General features: G+C 35.2%; 2 protein-coding genes and 1 pseudogene across 5 annotated transcripts; 2 read left to right on the top strand and 1 right to left on the bottom strand.

The window, feature by feature from the left end:
- Positions 1–368: 368 nt before the first annotated feature.
- Positions 369–11,740, top strand: LOC132300409 (uncharacterized). Of its 4 annotated transcripts, none has more exons than XM_059797454.1 (3): positions 369–5,815; positions 5,916–6,036; positions 11,508–11,740. In XM_059797454.1, exon 1 carries the CDS (start codon positions 509–511, stop codon positions 1,640–1,642), a length of 1,134 nt encoding a protein of 377 aa, XP_059653437.1. In that variant the 5' UTR covers positions 369–508; the 3' UTR covers positions 1,643–5,815; positions 5,916–6,036; positions 11,508–11,740. The 4 variants fall into 4 exon arrangements, with proteins under 4 accessions (XP_059653437.1, XP_059653436.1, XP_059653434.1 ...); XM_059797453.1 differs by having other exon boundaries at positions 5,916–6,040; XM_059797451.1 differs by lacking the exon at positions 11,508–11,740 and having other exon boundaries at positions 5,916–6,105.
- LOC132301547 (UPF0481 protein At3g47200-like) lies at positions 4,231–5,316 on the top strand. Its single transcript, XM_059798789.1, has one exon. It carries the CDS (start codon positions 4,231–4,233, stop codon positions 5,314–5,316), a length of 1,086 nt encoding a protein of 361 aa, XP_059654772.1.
- The window catches only part of LOC132301546 (uncharacterized protein At1g10890-like), a 38,185-nt pseudogene continuing 18,392 nt past the window's right edge, over positions 6,068–25,860 (bottom strand).

Below are 25,860 nucleotides of genomic sequence, written 5' to 3'. Positions count from 1 at the left end.
TGGTCCTAATGCATCTCGTGTTTTTTATTTATTTTATGTAAATATCATGTGGTCCATAATACGGAGCTAGACTTCTCCAAGTCAATAGATCAGAATTAATAATTGTTAAAGTCTACTCAATTTATTTATTTATTTATTTATTATTATTATTATTATTTTTCTAACGTTTCTTGCCAAAATTGAGAAGTTTTTATGTAATTTGACTTTAATTTATCCACATCTCTATATTTACACAAAATTATACTTGCCCTGATTCCTGAATAACACTTTTAAGTTATTGGTGGTAATACATCGTCGTGTTTTTTATTTATTTTATATATGTATATATCATGTGGTTCATAATATGGAGCTAGACTGCTCCAAGTCAATAGATGAGAATTGCAGTCGACTTAGAATGAACTTTCGTTTCCAAATAATGAGTTGTCATACGAGCTACTCAAGTTTTCTTCTTTAAATTTCTGCTACAATATATTCAATCGAGCTGCAACAATTAAGCTCGGAACCATAAATGGCCAAAAGTGATGATGATGGGTTGAGTAGCATTAATTTGGCAGAGGCTGGAAAAGAAGCTGATAATGAGTTGAGCAGAATTAATTCGGCAGAGGTTGGAGAAGAAGCTGGTCGTGAATTGGGTGTTGAAATTACAGCTGATAATGAGTTGAGCAGAATTAATTCGGCAGAGGCTGGAACAGAAGCCGGTCGTGAATTGGGTGTTGAAATTACAGCTGATAATGAGTTGAGCAGAATTAATTCGGCAGCGGCTGGAACAGAAGCTGGTCGTGAATTGGGTGTTGAAATTACAGCTGATAATGAATCCGGTAGTGTTGAGCTCAAAGCTAGTGATAAAGAGTGGATAATATCCATTGTTGGAGAGAGACCCAATGCATCTTCATACAAGCCACTACTACCCAAGGTTCCACGAGAATTACGGGAGAAGGAGCAGAATAAGGGTTTTTTTAATCCTACAGTGGTTTCAATCGGTCCTTATCACCATGGCAAGCCTGAGTTTAAAGAAGCCGAGAAGTTGAAGAACATAGCGGCATCTGGATTCATAGCTAGCAGCAAGGAAGAACCCCATGAAGTCTATAAGAAAATGGTAGTAGTGGTAAGCGATGCTAAGAACTTCTATATTGAGGGCTCAACAGACGCCTATGACGATGTAGCATTCGCTCGTATGATGCTCCTTGATGGTTGTTTTATCCTGTACTTCATATCTGCCTTGCGGGGTGAAGAAGAAATGGGCCTGTTAGATGACCATTTAGGTATTGCTGTTATGCGTGGGATAATTGCGGACATCAGTTTGCTGGAAAACCAACTTCCTTTCGTAGTTCTGCAGGCCTTGATTAGCACTACCAGTGCTAGAGAAGGTGAATGGGAGGAAATGATTGAGAGTTTCATTGCCAGAGTGTACATAGATGGCAATGCAACGCAGAGCAAACGAACTTATAAGCATGAGAAAAAACAACCCCTTCATTTACTAGACCTTATAAGGAGAAGATTTGTCGGCCAATACACTCCTGCCGATGAACAAGTTAGCAGCAGCGGGGGCAAAATATACCAAGATGATGGTCCTGCGAACTCTCCCCTTGCTATCAACGTCTCCACTTGCCTCCTCAGGTTCCTGCATTCATTAGTTAGGTGACCGAAATTACTATAGAAAGCGCAATGTTTGGACTAATCTCTCTTTCGAGAGATTGTCTAATTGGTAGGGGAGAGCGAAACTTATCTTTGTTTTCTTGGTACAACCTAGCCAAGGTGACCTTGAGTAGAGTAACCAGTTCTTCTTCCCTCGGCCTCTTTTTTGCCTTCCAGGAGGTTTGACGCTGCGGCGGAGCTTGTTTCTGCCGGATCTTGGCTTTAGATTTCTCCTTTGTTGAGATAATTGACGTCTTTCTCGTATTAATTGCTTCTTCTTCCAAACACATGAAATCGTCGGCTCTCTTGTTCAGCTCATCCATGGTCTTCGGCGTATTCACCACCAGGCTTGTGTAAAATAGTGCCCCTCAGTTCATGGCCAGTTTGAATGCTTGAACTGCCATGAATGGATAACATTCCATTACCATGCTCTTGACAAGGTTGAACTTGGTGAGGAAAGCTTGGAGTTGTTCATCTTCGTACTGCTTCATTGTAAATAGGCTTGAAACATCTTTAGCCGAACGCTTATTCCCATAGTATTGGCTTATGAACTTGTCACACAAGTCTTGGAAGCTAGCGATTGACCCTTGGGCCAGATTCTTAAACCAATTGAGCGCTGGCCCGGCCAAACTTATAGGAAAATACTTGCACATCAGAGGATCAATTTTCGTGTTCAGCGCCATTTTTAACTGAATGTGGTAAATGTGATCGATCGGGTCAGTCGTTCCATCAAACAGAATGAAAACCGGCATGAAAAACTTCCTCAGATTCTGAGCATTCAAGATCCCGTCAGTGAATGGAGAGGCAACCATTCTTGCGGATGAACGGAGGGTTTCATTCTCCCTTGAAAACCGTAGGGAAATCTTTCGATCAACAGATCTTTTTTCCGAACTCCTGTAGTCATACGTTGCCATTGAGGGCCGGTAGGATGGATCAAATGATCTTTCCTTTGTGAATTCTCTCTGCCACGGTGACGTAGCTCTATGATGGCCAATCTCCATAGCTTCATCGCACCTCAATCTTCCCTGACATGGACCAAACGCTGCAGCTTCCTCTCGCATGGTATGCTCGTAATACGGATCCAAGTGGATAGATCCCTCTAGATCCTCCATCTAACGGACATTTGGAGGTAAATCGGCCGGCATGATCTCCTCGCGATGAAGATCCATGCGATTGTTTCCTTCTGGATCATCTTGATGAGCAGCATTGGGTGGCAAGACTCCCTCTCCTACTGGAGGTGGCCTTAGAATAGCCAGAGCCTCCCGACGCTCCATTCCAGCTCACAATTCTGCATTCTCTCTTCGCAGGGCTTTGATCATGCTCATCAATTCATCGAGCTTCGACTGCTGGCCATTCTCTAGTGGATTTGAGCTCTCACCTCCGATCATCATTTCTGATCGGAGCAAAGTCATTAACCGCAAATTTCTGATCAGATCTATGCTTCGCGAATGCGAGCGTACTAGATCTAGACTGAAACGAGCTGAATTCTGATCTCAATTGGCCGGATCTGAATCTCTCCTGCCGTGAGCTTGTCAAACTTAGCAATCTAAGCAAATTGCAACTGCGTAAACCAACTAGACAAATACAGATTACAATTGCGTAGATCGGATGCCAATCTCTCAAAATCAACTAGAACCAAAACTCTGCAAGACGAATCACAACCTCCCTGATCTGGATTCAACTTTCAGAGATCAAGCTTCTTCTTCACGAACTAGCTTTGATCGAATCAATCTTGATCAAATGCAGATCGATCCTCGTCGTTTCCCACGGACGGCGCCATTGAAGATGCAAGAAATTTCTCCCCTTAATTTGACAGAATATCTTTACACTTCAAGAATTTTCCATTCCCCTTTTCCCCTCTATTTTCAGTCTATTTATAGACTATTACAATTTTCTAGAAGCTTCCTAACTAACTACTTGCGCTGGGCTCGTTCTTCAGGCTTCTCTAGTCATGGGCCTGACTACTTTCAGGGGGCCTTCAGCGTCATTCTTCAATCTTGGGCCCGACTTGCGAAGACTTGGTTTGGACCAAGGTCACTTATCCAGCCCTTTTTTGGCATCCTCACAGACTTTTAAGCCGTTAATTTGAACAGTTGTGATCGTAATACATCGTAGTGTTTTTTATTTATTTTATGTATATATTATGTGGTTCATAATACGGAGCAAGACTGCTCCAAGTCAGTAGATTAGAATTAATAATTGTTAATCAGAATTAATAATTTGTTTTTCCCCTAATGTTTCTTGCCAAAATTGAAAGGTTTTTATGTAATTTGACCTATAACTTATCCACATCTCTATATTTACACAAAATAATAGTACTTGCTCTGAACAAGACTTTTAAGCTATTGATTGAACAAGTTGTGGTCGTAATAAATCGTTGTGTTTTTTTTATTTATTTTATGTATATATCATGTGGTTCATAATATGGAGATAGACTGCTCCAAGTCAATAGATCAGAATTAACAATGGTTAAAGTCAACTTAGAATGAAGTTTCATTTCCTAATAATGAGTTGTCATACGAGCTAGTCTAGTTTTCTTCTTTAAATTTCTGCTAGAATTCGATCGTGCTGCAACAATTAAGCTGGAAACCATAAATGGCCAAAAGTGATGATGATGAGTTGAGTAGCATTAATTTGGCAGAGGCTGGAAAAGAAGCTAGTCGTGAATTGGGTGTTGAAATTACAGAGCTAGCTGATAATGAGTTGAGCAGAATTAATTCGGCAGTGGTTGGAGAAGAAGCTGGTCGTGAATTGGGTGATGAGTGGATAATATCCATTGATGAAGAGAGACCCAATGCATCTTCATACAAGCCACTACAGAAGGTTCCACGAGAATTACGGGAGGAGGAGGAGGAGAATAAGGGATTTTTTAATCCTAAAGTGGTTTCAATCGGTCCTTATCACCGTGGCAAGCCTGAGTTCAAAGAAGCTGAGAAGTTGAAGAACATAGCGGCACGTGCATTCATAGCTGGCTGCCGCAATGGATTAAAACTCCGTGTAATCTATAACGAGATGCTAGAAGTGGTGAACGATTTGAGGAACTGCTACATTGAGGGCTCAACAGTTGCCTATGACGATGTAGCATTCGCCCGTATGATGCTCCTTGATGGCTGTTTTATGCTGCGCTTCATATCTTCCATCAATAGTCAAGAAATATTCTTTTTGGATGAGCTGATTAAGCATGTAGGTGTTGCTGGTTTCCGTGGGATAATTGCGGACACCAGTTTGCTGGAAAACCAACTTCCTTTCCTAGTTCTCCAGACCTTGATTAACAGTACTCAGGAAGAAGGCAAATGGGAGAAATTGATGGAGGAATTCATTGCCAGAATGTACATAGATGACAATGCAAAGTGGATGGAAAAAAAGTATAAGCATGAGAAAGAACAACCCCTTCATTTCCTACACCTTATAAGGAGAAGATTTATCGGCCAATACTCTCCGGCAGATGAAGAAGTTTACAGCAGAAGCGTCAAAATATACCAAGACGATGGTCCTGGTAGATTAGATGACCAACCCCGTCCACGTCGTTCCTTCAAAACGGTAATTCCCTGCTGGCCCAAAAGAAGGCATAGGAAGAGCAACCCACACAAGGATATTTATACCCACTCATTTCGTTCAGCCACACAACTTAAAGCAAAGCAAGGGGCATACATTTCAGGCCAAACACCACATTTTCATTGACGGACTTCACTCTCAGTTCTCGGTTTGGCTACGGACTGCTAACACTTCCTCAACTCACATTTGACTGGGGAACAAAATTATGTCTTCTAAACATGATGGCCCATGAGTTGGCTCCCGTGTCTTTCATAACAGATGCTGATGTTAAAATGGATGTATGCAGTTACATCCATTTTATGAATTCAGTCATAAATGGAGCTGAAGATGTGATCGAGCTGCGAACACATAACATCATTCATAACTTCTACAGCACTGATGAAGAAGTGGCAAAAGCATTCAACTCCGTGGCCATAGGGGGTAGATATCATTCCTTCGGCGGACCTACCAAAGATTTCAGTGATGCAATACAAAAGCATTACAATAGCAGGATGAAGACTTGGACGGCTCAACTATGGAACAATTATTTTAGCAATCCCTGGTCTGTTGTGGCTTTCTTTGCAGCAACTTTTGCACTGGTTCTGACTTTCATTCAGACATTTTTTCCTCATTAGCAAAATTAAAGGTAAATTCAGAATTAATTTATTATTAATTAACCCCAAATAAATGAATTTATTTTTGAGTAAACTTGATTTATATATATATATATATACTCCTTGTAGCAGGTTCAAGGACGACATAGGAGCTGGATGGATTCATCAATTGATCAACTGATCTGTTGCGATACTCCTGTTTGTCAAATAATAGGATCCTCCAAGTTTCAAGGGCTGCCAACAAGTTAATCATGTGTGTACGTGCTTAAAAGGCAAAAACTCATTTGTTAAGTTTTTTTTTTTTTTTTTTTTTTTTTTTTTTTTTTTTTTTTTTTTTTCAATCTTAGCTACTCTGCTGCTTTTTGTGAGTTTATCTTTAATGATGATTCAATAAAGAAGTGTGTGTTGCCATATGAGAGCTGCATCCTTTCTTTATATATATATATATATATATATATATTCTTGAATACTTTGCAGCTATATATATAAGCATTTGGAATCAAAACTTTCGGATTTCATAATGTGTCCACTTGGGACACCAACAGAACAAGTCCATTCATCATAAATCCGAGAATTAATGAAGCAAACTACTGGGCGACATGGATGTGCACTTAGATCTTTTATCTAGGATGTTTAGTGACAGTTAGATCTTTTATCTAGGATGTTTAGTGATCCATTCGTTTCCAATTGTTTTGTACATTTTTTGTTTGCCACTTGATTAAGACAATGCTATTGCGTATATGGTATCCAGACAATCCCTAGAAATAAGAGAGCGTGCACCTCCTCCTGTATATTTGTGATTATTGACCCCAAATCCCTTCATTTTATTTCCATCCATCCAAACTTATATAACTCCACAAAAACATGGCCAGGCTTTGTTCTTGCCCAACAATTTCATCTTGCTTGCCCGTTCTTCCTCCTCTAGCTGCTTCTTCCTTTGTATGAAGCTCCATAGTTCGCTATATCGGCTGATTCGTAACCATTTTTCAACGGTATGATACAGTTACACCCCTCCATGAACCTACCGATTCAACTGATTTACACCGCAACCGACTGCAAAACATGGTATGAGCTCTTCTTTTTGTCTTTACCTCTTCTAGTTCCTTGTAACGTTCCTCCTCCCTTCTCTGCTGCTCTGAAGCTTCCCTTCTCTGAGCTTCCTCCACCCTCCTCCAGTTTTCTTCAATCATCCTTTCCAGCTCTTCGTTCTCTCTTCAAGCTTGTTCCTGTATGGAAAAACACAAATCAAGTTGTAGCCAGATTGCAGGAGAATCAGGAATTGTCTTTGCTTTGGTATATTTTCTGCTCACAGCGACAAAATAGAGGAGATACGCGGGCCGGGGGGGGGGGGGGGGGGGGGGTGGGTCCGGCCGGCTAAAAACTGGTCTTTGCACATGGAACATAGAAGCTTATGGTTATTATGCCAGAATTAAGCTCTTTCAACAAGTATATCACAAAGAAGATTGAGCCAAGCCTGTGCAAAAGACACCACCTCCTATGAAATCTCAGAGCAATGAAGAGGGCAATTAATTAATAGCATCATGAAAGGAATACAAGGATTTTCCATGCATTTTCCTAACATTGAACATCTAGTTTAAACTAATTTATTTTCAGTTTACTTCTTGCAAATAGATGTAATTATCAACCCAAAAAGCCATGACACTACATTGAACATCTAGTTTAAACTAAAACACCCTTACTGATGGCTAATTGACTGAAATTGATAGCCAATTGCTAGAATAGAAACAAAATATAAGAGAAAAAGAATACTTGCAAAAGCATTTGATTTGAAAGGGTGTCAGAGCATCTTGCATTTCATGCAATTATAAGGCTCGACAGAAGGGACGTAGTCTATAGTAGGACTTCCTTTAGGATACTTGCCTCCTTTTCTCTTGCCTCAATGAAAGCAGCTTATTTCTATTTCTCAAGTTGAGCTGCAACATCAACAAGAAGTTTCTTCCGACCTTCCTCCAATCACCTCTGTATTTCCGGTTCATCTCCAAAGAATTCAAGCTCTCTTCAACTTTTTCTTATATTGCTTCTTCCACTCTCCTTGTAGTTTCTTCTTCTAACAGTTTCAATTCTGCCTCCTGTTGACGCCTGATAGAACAGAAGGAAAATTAAAGTAGGATATGGCCACCAATGTAAGAAGAAGAGCATACATATATATATATATATATATATATAGATTGTCAGAAGTGAGGCTGAATTCCATTGAAAGATAGAAAGATCAATACAATGGATAAAGATAGGGTATTCCCTCCGTGTACATCAACAGACTAAGCCAAGTGAAAAAAAAACTACTTCCAAAAAACATGGAAGCAAATTGACATAGCATATTTGCTTCCAGACAAATATTTAAAGCCAGAAACAGTAGAATTAAAATGGCAGTTGACATAGGAAGCTTCCCCCTATATTCTCTCTTGTTGCGTTTCTAACGACAAACTAACCTTCATGTCGACAAAGCCACTAAACATATGCTTATGCTTTAATACATGCTTATGCTTTTGAAGGCATAACTCTAATGGATTCCTGATCCAAACAAATGAGTTTCAAAACTGTTGAATAGTAAATAAACAAGGCACCCAATTTCATCATCAAATATAAAAATTTGAACAATAGCAGTATCTTCCTTCAAAAAATCCTGTACAGAAGAATGTCAAGTAACATGTTGCAATTTTAAAACTAATCACCGAAATACTTCAGTTCTTATATTAACATAGAATTTTGATAAAACAGAACTCTAAATTGTTTTAAATATATAGAAATGGCCATAGTTTATGCATATTAAATTTAGTGTCACTGCATGATTATAAAAGAGCCAGTAATTTTATGATTGCAAAAAATAATACAGAAAATTGCAATTTGAGCGGGATGCAAACAGGCTGTAGCTTGACCCATGCCCAAAACAAAAGCCTTGGAAAACTAGCACAGACCCAGACTAACCCAAGTTCAGCCAGGACTCAGTTCTTTCCAGAGGCCCAGACTAACTCAAGTTTGGGCACTAAAATTTATAATTAAAATAATATAACCTTAACATATTGTTCTATTTACTATATGAGGTCCAAAACAATGGGTTTAATGGAGGAGTGTGTCTGGTATAATGTGTCGGCGTATCCCACTGAGATTGAAGGAAAATCTTATAAAACAGTTGTTAGACTAGCCATTCTTCAAGGGACAGAATGTTGGCAAAATTAAGAAACAAAATATACATAAAGTGAGTATGGCCGAAATGTGGATGTTAATATGGATGTGATGCAGGACAAGAAAAGATATAATTAAAAATGAACACATTGATGAAATTGTTGAAATAACACCAATTGACATTGATAGATTTTGTAATACCCCTAATTTTAAAAGGATAGTCTCGGTATTTATTTATTTGTTTTAATTGTATTTTTAATTATTTAATTGACTATTTGACTAATTGCTTATGTGTTTAATTGAATTAGGTATTACTTGATTATTTGATTGTGTGTCTATGTATTATTTGTACTTGTCTATGTGTTAATTGTTTAATTAGATTATGTGCTTAAATGGTGCTTTGATTAATTGTAAATTAAATGTTTTCTTTTTTTTTATTTTTCTTTTATGGTTATGATTAGTAGTAATGAGCCAACCAATTGGGTCCCATGGACTACTTGGATAGGAAGTTGGATGTGTATGAATTATTACCTATGAATAGTTGTGTATGTATATATATATATACATATTATATACATATATAAAAAGGAAAGTAATTTATTAATTACTTTTATGATAACTTGGGTAATAATATTTAATCTGATGTATATGTTTTTATATTTAAATAATAAAAATATACATAGATATATATAGATTTGATACGTTTTATATTTTAAGTTACTTTATAATATTATGGTAACTTAAGTATTATTGGATAATCCATTAATAAATAATGGAATGTGTTTAATTTATTTATTTAATAAACATATACATAAATTATATACGTAACATATTTTACTTACCTTTTTAATATATATAAAAGGGAAAGTAATTTATTAATTACTTTTATGGAAACTTGGGTAGTAATATTTAATTTGATGTATATGTTTTATATTTAAATAATAATATTTAAGTTACTTTATAATACTATAGTAACTTAAGTATTATTAGATAATCCATTAATAAATAATGGGATGTGTATAATTTATTTATTTAATAAAAATATACATAAATTATATACGTAACATATTTTACTTACCTTTTTAATATTTTAATATTTATTTTTTTTAAGTTGACTTGGATTGGGAAAAAGGGTTAGAAATTATTTTATTTAGCCTATAAATATATAGCCATAGGTGGTAAAAGGGAGCTAGAAATATTCACGTGATATATTCTAGAGAGAGAGAGTTAGAGAGGGAAGGAGGAAAATGAAGGAAGGAGGAAAAAAAACCATGTAGAGAGAAGATCAAGGAAGAAAAAGTTTAACTTTCGCTCCGAAAGTTTAAGGCAAGTTCTTCTTCTATCTCTTTCCCTTTAATTCGTGTTTCTGTACATGCCTAAGAAATTCCAGGATTTATTAAATACATAAAATTAAATAATTATGCATGTTTAATTGGATTAGAACATAGGTTTTATGAATTTGGTTCATATCTGTTCTTGTGTTATGAATTGATAAATGCATGAATTTGATTTGATTTCCGGTGTGAATTTTTACATGTTTAAATTATATATTTTTCATACCTGTGGAATGATGGAACGTAGAAACATGCCTAGGATTCCTGAACATTAAATAGGAACTAGGTTTGGGTTTAAATAAATTTAAATAGACTCAATCATAATGATGCTTGCTATTTGAATGTTTTAAACAAACGAATGAATTTAATCTTTTAATATGTTTTAGCAATTAAGATTAAATGTGTAGAATGAATTGGATATGGAAAATACTTATTTGACGGTATAATAAAATATCATCATATATATAAGATTCAGTTTATGTAGGACATATGATATAGGAAGCTTAAACAAATAATAAGTCATTCCTATTTTGTGATAACTTGATATCATATTATCATAGTTATTTCTGAATTGTTTGATGTATTTCCTTAATTGTTACATTAATTGTTGGATTGTGTGGTTTAATGCACCGGTATGGGACGGTGGCATTCTAGGGACGAATTAACTTATCAGTTAAATCCTACCTATTTTATATAAGGGAATGGATTAACTAAAATGTTAAGTCCTACTTATATTCAAGTCAGGTCAGTTGAACAAGTTGAATGACTTATGGAAAATTAATTTATTATATAAGGGAATGAATTAACTAAAATGTTAAGTCCTACTTATATTTAAGTCAGGTCAGCTGAACAAGTTGAATGACTTATTGAGGATTAATTTATACTGAATAGGATGGTTACTAGATTTTATATATATAAGTATGGTGCCGTGATATGAGCTTAAGTCTCAGGATCAGTGGTTAGGGTGCTTATATCGTCAAGGATGTGTAGCTAGATATAGTGTAGTTGTGTACCCAGATAGGTCTAGGTACTCATGCCCACTATATATGCGTTTTGCATGTTGCCTACTATTCAGGTTGAGACAACTATATAGTCTAGTGAGGTTCCTTTAGTGTGTATATATATATATATATACGGACTACTAGTTACTGTTGGATTGACTAGGATGTATACGTGTATCGGATCTCTACTTGGACTATAGTAGAATAGAACTTGTTTGTGGGCCTAACACACCATTATTTTTCAGGTGTTCGTCAGGAGTAGAGGTTGTTCGTGCTGAGCGGGGATCAGTTTACTTCATTCTTCCGATGCTACATAGGAGTTTCTTTATGATTCAGTTTCCTGATTTAGACAATTATTACTGTCATTTGTTTAGTTTGGATTTTCTAGGGGTCCATACAGTATGGATTCCCGAGTTGTATTTTGGAGGATCAGTTGTATCAGAAGAGTTTATTAATTAATGGAAATATATTTTGAGGTTTATTATTAGATTATCATTTTAGTTTCTTGTTAGCATTTTATTTATTCTTCTTTATTCTTTTGTACTCTGTGTTCGTTTATTGCCGATTTTGTTTTTGATATCCTCGGATATTCGGGCGTGGGCCTGGCCAACCCGCATTCGGAAATCCGAGGGTATCACAGTTGGTATCAGAGCACTCCAGGTTCAAGTGTCCTTAAGAGTGTCTTTCGTTATGTGACTTCCGCGTTGCGTCTCTTAAAACTTAGAGCTCGTATTAGGATTCGTTGTACTCTATTTACGGTTTGTTAGGAGGAGCTGATGTTAATTATATTCTGTAGTCATAGAATGGTTAGCACTAGGAAAAGGATGGGTTCAAGGCGAAAGCGATAAAGACACAAATGAGTAAAGGAGTACGTTATCGATTTCGTTGCCAGAAGGCAGAGTTAGGGATCGATGGTTTAGGTCCATTTGGCGTTACTTTAAAAGTATAAGCCAAGGAAGGATTTAGGTGTACGTGATAGGTCACCGCATATTGGGGCCAACACGACTTCAATTGATCTCAAAAAGGAGACAAGCGAGGAGTAGGAGCCGAAGAGGAGATTTATGTGCATCCAATAAAGAGGGTACTAAATCTTGAAGATGGATGATCGCGTGAGGTGATCTGAATTACTAATAGTATAGCGAATGTTATTAGTAGAATTGGGATTGATCAATCTACAAATAATTAAACTTTCTTATCATCTCTAAAAGAGGTATATAAGAAGTATTGTTCAGGAGTTTGGGGATCGGATGTGTTCTTATCAGAATGAAATACATAATTTTTAAATTACATACAAGAGGGCATTAGTATTATGTTGTGACGTTCTAATTCGCTTTAAAAAGCCAAGTTAGACAGTCTACATTCCGCATATAAGAAGGATGAGAGTTAAGCCCTTGGTATTTACTTAGGCAAATATTTGTGTTTTTAAGCTATATTTAAAAGGATATGTTTCGAGATTGGATAATTATTTATGAAACTATAAAAGGAAATTTTGAAAAAATCTAATAAGGTTGATTTCAAATGAGACTTTCTTTTTAAAAAAAAACGATATCCTAAGTAGGAGTATATCTTGTTTTATTGTGTTTATCATACGTGTTTTAATTTTTTTTTGTTAATTACTCGAGATTTGGTATGTGATTTAGTTGGGAACACAAGTGTATGATCAGCTAACTATTGTTTTAATAACATGGACTAATAGCGCTATTTACGCTAGATTTGTGAGCATACGGTCATAGGATTTGATAGATACACATAAATCTAGCCAATCTATTAGACCTGGACATGTGTCATTATGGTGTGTTTTGGGATGGGATAATTAAACCATCACTACGAGTCAAACAATCTAGAACGATTAGTTTGATATACTTTACGTTAGGTATGGATTCGTATCATATTACAACGCCATGATATTGGTGGTTGTTAATGTTTCGGTATGCGTGAGGTAGTGGTAAATAAAGATCATTGTAACGCCATGATGATATATCAAAGGTGCTGGATTTGTTGGACATCTTCTTGAAAATTTCAGAAGTTGTTACCAAGTCGGAAGAAGGATTTAGTACTGGATTAAGTACTTATTGAAATGACACCGAGTGAGAATATAAGACTGAATAAATATTCATCAATAAATTCTTAATCAAGAATTTATTCAAGAGGGTGTGTCATTAGGAGAAATTTGCCAGTGTTGCACATGGAGGAGGAAATTAAGTCTCTTCATTTCCATAAATAATATGGAATTATTTTTTTTAGTCACAATTTGCAACAATTAGCTGTTACAAGGAAATTAATGACTTATGTAGAGGATGGAAAGATTTCATATTCTTTTGAAGTTAGACAAAGAAGTTAGATTGTCATTAACTTGTCTTAAAAAAGCAGGGTGTGTCAAAGACAAGATGGTGAGACCAAACACTTATATAAAGATGAGGTGCATGGTATGTAAGGAAATGTCGTAGTTTGTTGACTTTTGTTGAGTTAAAGTCATAGTTGACTATTGATAAATGGAATTACCGATTGACTTTCAATATCGGTAAGTTTATCACAGATCAGTGGTGGATAGATTTAGTTGCAGAATTCGCTTTTGAAGATGCTCCAATTTAAACAATGGGTACAGACGAAAACTGGTGGTACCAGATTAACAGTACTTTCTGTAAACAAATTGGATGGAGGATGTAAGGACTAAGTTTCACAACTCTTAGTTCTTTATTTATTCTAGTGGAAATATGATGCTTCACGGTATGAAGCAGACGTTTGGAGGACAGGCAGGAGGGGGGACATAGTGATTTTGTCTCCCATTGTAATTTTTATAAGATAGTCGAGATGGACCATCAGAGATCACTAGATCATTTACAGCTATTCCCTATATTGAAGTGGAAATGAGAGAGCATTTTCCACGGATTTAGTTGAGGGATTGCTGACTTCGCACAAGGGTCATGATTCTGGACGGGATATTGGTTGACTGATAAGTTAGGTCAGCTTAGTTCTTGTCTATTTCGAACTGGTAGGACTTTAGTTCATACGAATAGAATAGATCAAGAGACGGTTTAGATAGATAGAAGTGGTAATTCACACTTTATATCAAGTTTCGTCTGGTGGAAGCAATTATGGAAGTGGATGCTCTTAACAACCGATAAGATATTTAAATCTTTCGGTTCATTGATGAGTTATCAGTTGAATGTATAGCAGGTGTAACAATAACACTTGTTATTACCAAGGTAGTTCAGCAGGTCAATTTAAAATATTGGAGCTGACCCTAGAGAAGGAGTTTAAGGTACTGGAGGAGAGTTAGTAGTTTCTGTAAATAGTGATATGACGGTCGGGCGACTGAGATGGAAATTTATAATTTTTCTTGGTACACCCAAATGGTTAGAAGGTACATCACGACATTAAATGTCAGTTTTGGTGAATAGGTACGGATAGAGACGTGTATATAATTGCCCCAAGTTTAAAACCTGCTACAAAGGTGGAAAGTTGATCATCGAATATCATAGGAATCTTTAGCCACTTCCTATAACAAATATGGAAGTTAAACTAAATTGGAGTGACGGTCGGTGGGAAGGATCGACATTGATTTGGAATTTCAATTTTTCATATGGAATCCGAGTGGTGGATTAAGAAAGATTGCTTGAGGACATAAATTTGAGTGATGCTTATTTTAGAACTTCATAGTAGTTCTATAGTTCAGTGATAGTGGTGTTATAGCATGTGGATGTCCATATTAGTAGATGCACAGTGCTATTTCGAATGAGCTTTATGAAGATTTTGGAGCAGCAGCTCTGCTTCATATATATAGACAGAAGAATTAATCGATAGATTAAATTAGACCATACAGGATATGTTTGAGGCGTATATCCTAGATTTTCATGGACAGTTGGAAGTATTTACTTCACTTGTCAAAATTTTGTCTGTGATATTGTTGGCACAAGGAGGTTAGTGTGACAACTTTGGAGGTTTTGTATCTTTCACAATGCATACCTCTCATTTGTTGGTTGGAAATAGAAGTAAGGGTTGTACAATCAGACCTCAACTTCATTTAAAAATATGCCGGAAAGAGATACTTCCCTTTGTATTGAACTGTGCACGGTTGAGAGGCGACAGTGGGATGTTGTAAATAGTTGAACTCGTATACTAGAGTTTTTCTATCAGGGAGTAGTTTGCTCATTCTGTTTTCCATGTAGGAAGAACAGCGATTTTTGGAGAAATGTTAATTTTACTTATTATATTGACTTTTAGAGGATTGTGTTTCGCAATTGAGGCAGTCGCCTCTAAATTAGCGTTACCAAATTATTAGCGCTGGGTGCATAAGAGTTTGTGCGTATATTCTATGGCACTTGGAGGTATGTAGATCATTCTCTTGTCGACATGGGAGGATTACGTTGATACAACATACGCATCGTATGATTATTGTGTTTCTTAAAATATAGGAACCCTGTATACCACTTGGTATATTGGAGTTAAGTGGAGCCCTTATAGTGAGGTTGCGTTTACTTGGGAATATGAGGATGTTTTTCGCTCACAGTTTCCAAGCATAATGGAAGAAAGTAAGGGCGAATTCTGAGGATGGAATTCCTTTTGTTAGGGAGGAAGAATGTAATATCCTAATTTTAAAAGGATAGTCTCGGTATTTATTTATTTGTTTTAATAGTATTTTTAATTTTTTAATTGATTATTTGACTAATTGCTTATGTGTTTAATTGAATTAGGTATTACTTGATTATTTGATTATGTGTCTATGTATTATTTGTACTTATCTATATGTTAATTGTTTAATTAAATTATGTGTTTAAATGGTGTTTTGATTAATTGTAAATTAAATGTTTTCTTTTCTTTTATTATTTTCTTTTATTTTTCTTTTATGGTTATGGTTAGTAGTAATGGGCCAACCAATTGGGTCCCATGGATTACTTAGATAGGAGGTTGGATGTGTATGGATTATTAACTATAGATAGTTGTGTATGTATATATATAGATATATATATATTATATACATATATAAAAAAGAAAGTAATTTATTAATTACTTTTATGATAACTTGGATAATAATATTTAATCTGATGTATATGTTTTATATTTAAATAATAAAAATATACACAGATATATATAGATTTGATACGTGTTATGTTTTAAGTTACTTTATAATATTATGGTAACTTAAGTATTATTAGATAATCCATTAATAAATAATGGAATGTGTATAATTTATTTATTTAATAAACATATACATAAATTATATACGTAACATATTTTACTTACCTTTTTAATATATATAAAAGGGAAAGTAATCTATTAATTACTTTTATGGTAATTTGGATAGTAATATTTAATTTGATGTATATGTTTTATATTTAAATAATAATATTTAATACGTGTTATGTTTTAAGTTATTTTATAATATTACGGTAACTTAAGTATTATTAGATAATCCATTAATAAATAATGAGATGTGTATAATTTATTTATTTAATAAAGATATACATAAATTATATATGTAATATATTTTACTTACCTTTTTAATATTTTAATATTTATTTTTTTTAAGTTGACTTGGTTGGGAAAAGGGTTAGGGTTATTTTATTTAGCCTATAAATATATAGCTATAGATTGTAAAAAGGGGCTAGAAATATTCACGTGATATATTCTAGAAAGAGAGAGTTAGAGAGGGAAGGAAGAAAATGAAGGAAGGAAGAAAAAAAACCCTGCAGAGAGAAGATCAAGGAAGAAGAAGTTTAACTTTCGAAAAAAAACCCTGTAGAGAGAAGATCAATGAAGAAAAAGTTTAACTTTCAATCCGAAAGTTTAAGGCAAGTTCTTCTCGTATCTTTTTCCCTTTGATTCGTATTTCTGTACATGCCTAGAAAATTCCAGAATTTATTAAATACATAAAATTAAATAATTATGCATGTTTAATTGGATTAGAATATAAGTTTTATGAATTTGGTTCATATCTGTTCTTGTGTTATGAATTGATAAATGCATGATTTTGATTTGATTTCTATTGTGAATTTTTACATATTTAAATTATGTATTTTTCATATCTGTGGATTGATGGAACGTAGAAACATGCCTAGGATTCCTGAACATTAAATAGGAATTAGGTTTGGGTTTAAATAAATTTAAATAGACTCAATCATAATGATGCTTACTATTTGAATGCTTTAAACAAACGAATGAATTTAATCTTTTAATATGTTTTAGCAATTGAGATTAAATGTGTTAGATGAATTGGATATAGAGAATGCTTATTTGACGGTATAATAAAATATCATCATATGTATAAGATTCAGTTTATGTAGGACATATGATATAGGAAGCTTAAACAAATAATAAGTCATTCATATTTTGTGATAACTTGATATCATATTATCATAGTTATTTCTGGATTGTTTGATGTATTTCCTTAATCGTTACATTAATTATTGGATTGTGTGGTTTAATGCACCGGTATAGGACGGTGGCATTATAAGGACGGATTAACTTATCAGTTAAGTCCTACCTATTTTATATAAGGGAATGGATTAACTAAAATGTTAAGACCTACTTATATTCAAGTCAACTCAGCAGAACAAGTTGAATGACTTATGGATGATTAATTTATTATATAAGGGAATGGATTAACTAAAATGTTAAGTCCTACTTATATTCAAGTCAGGTTAGCTGAACAAGTTGAATGACTTATGGAGGATTAATTTATACTAAATAGGATGGTTAATAAATTTTATATATATAAGTATGGTGCCGTGATATGAGTTTGAGTCTCAGGATCAGTGGTTAGGGTGCGTATATCGCCAGGGATGTAATTGTGTACCCTGGTAGGTCTAGGTACTCATGCCCACTATATGTGCGTTTTGCATGTTGCCTACTATTCAGGTTGAGACAACCCTATAGTCTAGTGAGATTCCTTTAGTGTGTGTGTGTATATATATATATATATACGGACTACTAGTTACTGTTGGATTGACTAGGATGTATACGTGTATCGGATCTCTATTTGGACTGTAATAGAGTAGAACTTGTTTGTGGGCCTCACCCACCATTATTTTTCAGGTGTTCGTCAAGAATAGAGGTTGTTCGTGCTGAGCGGGGATCAGTCTACTTCATTCTTCCGATGCTACATAGGAGTTCCTTTATGATTCAGTTTCCTGATTTAGACAGTTATTGCTGTCATTTGTTTAGTTTAGATTTTCTAGGGGTCCATACAGTATGGATTCCCGAGTTGTATTTTGGAATATCAGTTGTATCAGAAGAGTTTATTAATCAATGGAAATATATTCTGAAGTTTATTATTAGATTATCATTTTAGTTTCTTGTCAGCATTTTATTTATTCTTCTTTATTCTTTTGTACTCTGTGTTCGTTTATTGCCGATTTTGTTTTTGATATCCTCGGGTATTCGGGTGTAGGCCTGGCCAACCCGCATTCGGGAATCCGAGGGTATCACAGATTTAGTAAGGAGAGATGTGGTAATATAGTAGAGTTAGTAAGGAGAGATGTGGTAACATGTGGTCTGACTGTTGGTATCAAGCATATGGTTACGACATAGGAAAGAGTTTCCAAACTCAGCCAACTTGGCCCAACCGGACTCAGTCAGATCAAGATCTCAGCCAAAATAAAAATCACTGCTGTCTCGGTCAAGACTTGGCTGACTCAATCAATACGACCGAATCTCAACTTCTCAAATTGAATTAGCCAAGACGGCTATGATTTGGCTAGAACTAAAGTCGCTAAAGTCCAGACCGAGACTGGACCTAACTCAGCCCATATGTCTGACTCTTGACCAAAGCCGCCGTGATTATTGGTCTGGGTCTAAAAATCCTACTTCAGCCGCCCTTTCCCCTTTTTTCCTAATCTGAAGACCAAAATTGTGAGAAAACCAAACCCCCACCCTGCCAAACAGTGACAAACCCAGAGAATTGTATGAGAGGGGGCGGCTTTGAACAACAGTAATGTATGGTGGGGTATCATTAGAAATTGAGTGGGGGCATATTTAAAATTTTCACAAAATCTAAAGGTAATTTTGTAAATAAAAAAAAAATTCAATGGGGGCGGCTGTCCCCACTGGGCCCTTCATGGGTCCGTGCCTGCTGCCAAACAACAAATTTACAAATCAAGACAAATTTTTTGGTAAATTTAATAAATAAGTGTTTCGTACTCTAGATTAATTGGTAAGTTTTGAAATTATTAGTAAACTAATAATATATGTGTATAATATAAAGTTATAAAAAATACTTCATATTATTCATATATCAATATACATTTGTTTTGCATTAAAATAACTAAAAGTTTTAAAATAACTTGACTCAAAAAATCAGAAAATTGATGATGTACATTGAGAAATGTTGAGAATTTATTTAAATATAGAGACAAGCAAATAAGTAAGAGTATGTGAGCTTTAACGTACATAATTTCCATATGCCAACTACAGGTCTACTAATTTCCAGCTACTATGTTATTAGTGTATGCGTTTTTGTGAATATGACACGTTTATTTTTTGGTTTTAATATGCATTTGTGGCCATTAATTTAGTGCAAAGTACAAATTCTTACACTGGGGCTGCAGACTGCTCCTTAAAAGGTCATTACTCATATAAAATCACCTTTTAATATTCAGTCAAATTCATAAAAATAATTAAAACCATGGTTTTATTAAATCCTGGATTTAAAACTTGCTTATCTGTTTGTCTTAATCATGTTTCTTAGAGTTCAAAACATCAGGACTGCGACAACTAATACCCGTTGCAGCCCGAAACCGTGACAGCTTGAGTATCTGGATGAACAGTCAACCGTATACATTTCCCGTGTGTATTTGACATTTAAGGACCAATTACTAAAATTATTTTCTTCATACCATGACATTATTTCCAAGACATGCTAAAGAAGTGGCATTGATTATTTATGAAATCCTTGACAGGGATTGTTTCAGTAACCTCCCACAATTTCAGTATTTGATATATAAGAAACATCTACCAACATTAAGGATGGAGACTACCTTCACAACTTCCTTTGTCTCATAATAAATCGCTAACAGCATGCCATCTTGATGCCATGAAGCAACATTGAAGGCTGAAAAGCCTCTTCCTGACTTTACCAACCATTGACACAAAGTAAACCTATATTACTTTTACCTAAAATTTACTTTCTTTACCAATTTCCATAGTTTAAGGAAATTAAGTGGAAACACTGTAAAGGTCAAATCTGGTGATGACCACAAACATTTTGCATCCAAAGACAAATAGAAAGAACTGAAAATTATTGAACTTGATACTGAACCAAAATCTGAGGGGCAAAAAAAAAAAAAGAACAAAAGAAATGTATAAGGGAGTAAATGATGAACAAGCACCAACAGCACTTGTCACGAGAAAGAAAAATAGCTTATTACACATCTCAACAGGACTGCATAAATAATTTAAAAATACCTTGGCAAACTTGATAAATTAGTTCAAAGAGGACCATTTGGAGAAAGACGTCATAGAAGCAAATTTGAATGGACATCATCAAAGAATCAGACACGAAGGATTGGCTAGGTTGACAAAGTAATATAATATACTTTAATGGCCATAAAAGTGGCAAACAAATGAAGAAACAACGATGGCCATTGTTTAGAAGAACAAAAGTAGACACAAAAACGAAACAACTATATTGATAAGAAGAAATTTCATACAAGAAATTAGAACAAATAGAATCTAATTTGGTTTGGGAAAACAAAGCACTGCTACTATCCTCTCCTAAAGCATATTGGAGAAAGTGGCTGAGAGATCACGAGGGACAGGGAAATTAGGTTCACCAAAGTTTCAAACAAATATTAGAAGGACGGTCGAAAGAAGAAACAAAGCTTTAGGAAAGGATAGTAATAATATATGCTTGAGGCCGAAAAATTAGAAGTACTCAAAATGAAATAAACAAATATGCTTGAGGCCGAAAATTTATATTGTAAATTACAGGGAAGCAAAATATTACTTTTTTTTATATAAGTAAAATTCATAAAAAAGCGCTCAAAGTGGGGAGTGCATCCCAAATACAACTGAACGAGGTAAGCAAGATATTACATATACTCTGTAATAAATAGATTATTGGTTGTGGATAATTGGGACTCTAAGGAAATGCATTGACCAGATTATGGCCGCAATATGTGTTAAGGTACCCCCATTTCTATCTAGAATGAAAGATACATTAATGTGAGACCCCATTACCAAAATTGCACTGTTAACAATATGAAGAATACACCATTTCACATTACAAGTATGAATTTCATTCTTTGAACTAAATATTGCATATAACGTTATAATGAATATAGAAATGGCTGAAAGGCATTCTTCATAATTTCTCCTTGAACAGACAAACAAAATAAAAGCTATCATGTATTATTTACTATCCCAGCCAATGTTAATTTTGACCTTCCGCTTCTTCTAACATTACTATTAATGTGCACCACATCACTCTTACGCCTCGCTACCGTTATTGGTTTTCATTGCACATGACCAAACCATCTTCATCATTTTTCTCTCATTTTATCTCTAATAGATCCTACTGCAACATGAATGTTTTTTCATTTATGATTTGTCATTTCTTGTCTTTCCATGCATCCATCTCAATATTCACATTCTGGTCATACTCATTTTACGATTATATTGTTTATCAGCCCCACCACCCCTGCGCAAAAAGCATGGCTGTCATAATAACTATTTTATAACATTGACCTTTAAATCAATATTCTTTTTGTCAAGAAAGAAACTTTAACTAGATAGCATTTTAGCTTTGTTCAAAGGACATATTTGATACTATATCATAAGGGTAGTGAACCAAAGAGTCTTAGTTAAGTTTAACTTCCACAAAGTACAGTAAAACACTAATACAAGCCTACCACATAAACTTCTCATAATAAATGAACAATAACAAGTCACATATTTGTGTTTCGTTTTCTCTTAAAAAGGGAACATGGAAAGAAAGCGCTCTTTACAAAATCAAATAATATCTCAAATTTTAATTGTCCCTTGCAATTCTTTACTCTAGATGCTTAGAATTAACATCGTGGAATAGCATACATCTCAAAAGAAAGAGCAAAACAACTAAGGCTGTATGCATTTGAAGATGATAATAAATTATCACGGTGTCTGTGACGTCCTGAAATTTTTGCAACATTTTTCGAATTTTTTGTTTTTATTTATTTTCCGCCTCGTTTAGCGTGTTGGGCACCGTTTAGCGTGTCGTGTAACTTCCAGGAGTTGATTAGAACATTTCTTTGAGTTTAGAACTCTTAGAAATGCATTTCGAGTAGTTTAGACATTTTTTTATTTTTGGTCCGGAAGGTCCCCGTGTGGGCCCCACGTCTGAATTTTTCGTGCTCGAGACTATTTTCGGGTTCATTACACTCCATTATTATTAATTGATGTATGTTTATGTGTAAATGTGTTTAATTATACATTGGGGCATGTTTGGAGTAATTTATGCATAAAAGGGCATTTTTGAGATTTTAAGGTCAAAGGTTGACCCCACCTTGACCAAGCCATGTGACTAAAGGTGAGTGGAGCAGATTTTTCTGCATTTTTCCTTCCTCTTCAGCCGAGCTCTCTCTCTCCTCTCTCTCTAAACTTCTTTGTCTCTCTAAAACTTCACCTTTAAGCTACATTTTGGACCCCTTCCTTTTAGATTTTGATATTGCCGAAGAAGGCAAAGATGGAGAGCTCGTCAAGGGGTTCGATTTGATTGGAGCAAAGTTTCGTTTGGGTGATCTTGAGGAATTTCGAAAATTTGCTTTTGCATAAATTGGAGGTAGAGTTGTCTAATTGTCAATTTCCTTTAGCTTTGTATTCAATTTCATGTTTGTCCCTCTTTCAAGCATGCTATTTTGATGATTAGTAAGTTAATTGATACCTAGGGTTTTACATGTGTTGAAGTATTTGCTAAGTTGTTGGGTTATACGTGATTTCATGGGTACTTTGTGTGTAATTGTGAATAATATATTAACCAATGTGCTATGTGGTGAACCCTAGGACCAATGCATTACTAGAATGTTTTGAAAATGATTGAATGGCATGTTATTTGTGATATAATCATTCAATGATGTTATGCCTATTAGTTGGAGATTTTTGTGAGCATGAACTACTTTTCGAATTGAGAAATATGTATAGAGCATTTCAATCACATGGCATTGATGATATTGTCATAACATATGAGGTGGGTGTGTAGAGACGTGTTTGTGGAATGTGAAAGAACGAAATGCAAATTTGAGAAGTTTTGAGAACTGTTTTCTTAAACCCGGCATTGGAGAGGTACCCCCTTGTCGGCGGTACTAATTGGTTAATAGGGCACGGGAGGTACCAGTGAGTAATTGAGCGACTCGAGCCCCAAATGGTATTTGAGGGGTACCCTTTGCCAGGGACGATAGTAAATTCCCCTAGGGACGACGGGAGGTACCCAAAGTACGACCAATTAGAACACTTTCGGTATAGGTGTGTGGATATGCGAGGGTGTGTGTGTAGTGTGAGGTTGCATGGTGCATTCCATGCATTGCATGTGATTGATAATGATGTTACTTGATGATGGAAATGGTGTATATGAGACCCCGGCATGATCCCAAAATCCTATAACTATTCTTTGTGTGCAAAACATGCATTTGCTTACTTTGCTTGAGGAGATGCCACTTAGGCAATCTCTACTGGGCTTGTGCTCATTCCTCTACTATTTTTCAGGAACTCGAAAAGAAATATTAGACGACCTTCAACCTTATGCATGACGACATTGAGGACATCTTTTGTTGGCTAGGAGACTAGTATTTTGAAGTATGGATGTATTTGATGACGAATGATCTTGTAATTAAACTTGCTCTATTTTAATAGTCTTGTAGTCATTGGCAAATGTATTCGTTTTGGGTAGAAATGAAGTCGAGACCTAATCCCTTACTTTTGAGGTCTCTATTTGATTTCCATGCCAACACAGGGCCTATGGAACATTTGACGATATAATGCCTCCTTTCATTTTCAAAATGTTGTATATAACTCGTTTATATTTTTGTAGCATTTAAATGATAAAAATGGGAATCAATTTGATGCATGACGTTCATTTTATCAATGCAATTACCATTGCATGTGAGTTAGGACAGGTTTAGCAAGGTCTAAATGACCAAGGGGCGGTTCAAGATTGTATGTGAGGGCAAGAGGGACCATAATGGCCATTTCTGGGCATGAACGACCGGTAGCCAGCACCAACGATCGGTCATCCCTTTGTGCCTTTGAATTTTCGAGTTGTTTACTATTCACCAGTGGGTTGGCAAAGTGGCTACTGGTCATCGCTTGCCAACCCTGCCCAGTGCATGGCACCTTGCGCTCGCATGGGAGCACTCAGGGTGCTGGACGACCAGTCGTCGTACCCACACTTGGCCATTTTCCATCTTTTTCCCTCATACACTTTGAGCCCGAAACTTAACATAATGTATTCTATTGCTACTTAACGATGCGTAAGCACTATATGGAGTATAGTAAACCTGGCATAGGACCTAAACACGTAGAATGACCATTTTACCCTTAGATGACCTTGGGTTCGGGTAAGGACCCGATTAACGATTCGGACCTCTAGGTTCGGGTTGTTACATTGTCCCTTTATTAATCACAAGGGAAACAAACCCATAGTTTTTATCAAATGGCATTACTATACCTATAGCTTCTTGCCCAAATGGCATCAAGACTCCTATATGAGAGTTGAGAGTAATATAGCTGCAAGTGCAAACCATTGATTTTAACCCTTCTAGCATTAACTAAAACTAAAAAATGAAAAAAAAATAAAAATAAAGAATTTGAAAGAAATTGTTAGCCTAGTAAAAAATATCGAAGAAATTCATCTACAATCAAATTCCTACAACACATAAGATTTTAGCAAGGAAAATTTGAATTAAGTTTTCTCAACACCATATTAAAAACCTAGTATGAGTTTGGTTTATGTACTTTCACAAAAATATAAAGAATTTAGATGATTGAATAAGAGCAGACCAAAAAAAAAAAAAAAAGAAAACCCCAAGGATGTGCACGAGGAAAAAGAAAAAATAATTATAAAAATCAGAAAATGGACAAAAATATATTGAAATACCTTTTTTTCTCATCTTCTTCTTTTCTCAATTTTTCGTTGGCGTTTGTGCACTCTATCGACCCAATACCTGTAGTGGGACATTTAGTTATGGGAGACAACGAGGTACCTCCTACTTCTTTGTCTTTTATGACGCTTTGGTGTCACAAAGTGACTTCTACGCCGTCAAGAACAACTTTTGTGGTGTTGAAAGGAAATCGAACGACCCCTTCACCTATAACAACATAGAATTTACTAAGCAACTAATAAAATTTGGGCATCATAGGACATACATTATAGTTTCATGCTCATCCACTGTCTAGCACAATAAATATAAAAGCATGTACAATCTCAAAAACTGCAAAGAATAAACAGTCTGCTCCATCTTTTACAACATGAAACTGCTAAACAATCGCGCTACAAAAGGACACCTATTGGTTCCCATCACCTGCTCACTCCCCATTTTCTAATTAAAAGAAATATATTCTATCTTGCTCATATAACATTGTGGATGTTTCACTACAAATGTCTCTCTTTGGTGTTTTTCCAATTCTCAG

The sequence above is a fragment of the Cornus florida genome, unplaced genomic scaffold, assembly GCF_030987335.1.
Source record: "Cornus florida cultivar Cherokee Brave unplaced genomic scaffold, ASM3098733v1 CherokeeBrave_3.0.0_Hap2_Chr03, whole genome shotgun sequence".
NCBI lineage: Eukaryota > Viridiplantae > Streptophyta > Magnoliopsida > Cornales > Cornaceae > Cornus > Cornus florida.
The sequence above is the reverse complement of the archived record's forward strand: the minus strand, read 5'-3'. Positions and strand labels throughout refer to the sequence as shown.

Coding starts and splice junctions, on each gene's coding strand:
- LOC132300409 (XM_059797454.1), top strand. CDS start 509: ATGGCCAAAAGTGATGATGATGGGTTGAGTAGCATTAATTTGGCAGAG.
- LOC132301547 (XM_059798789.1), top strand. CDS start 4,231: ATGGCCAAAAGTGATGATGATGAGTTGAGTAGCATTAATTTGGCAGAG.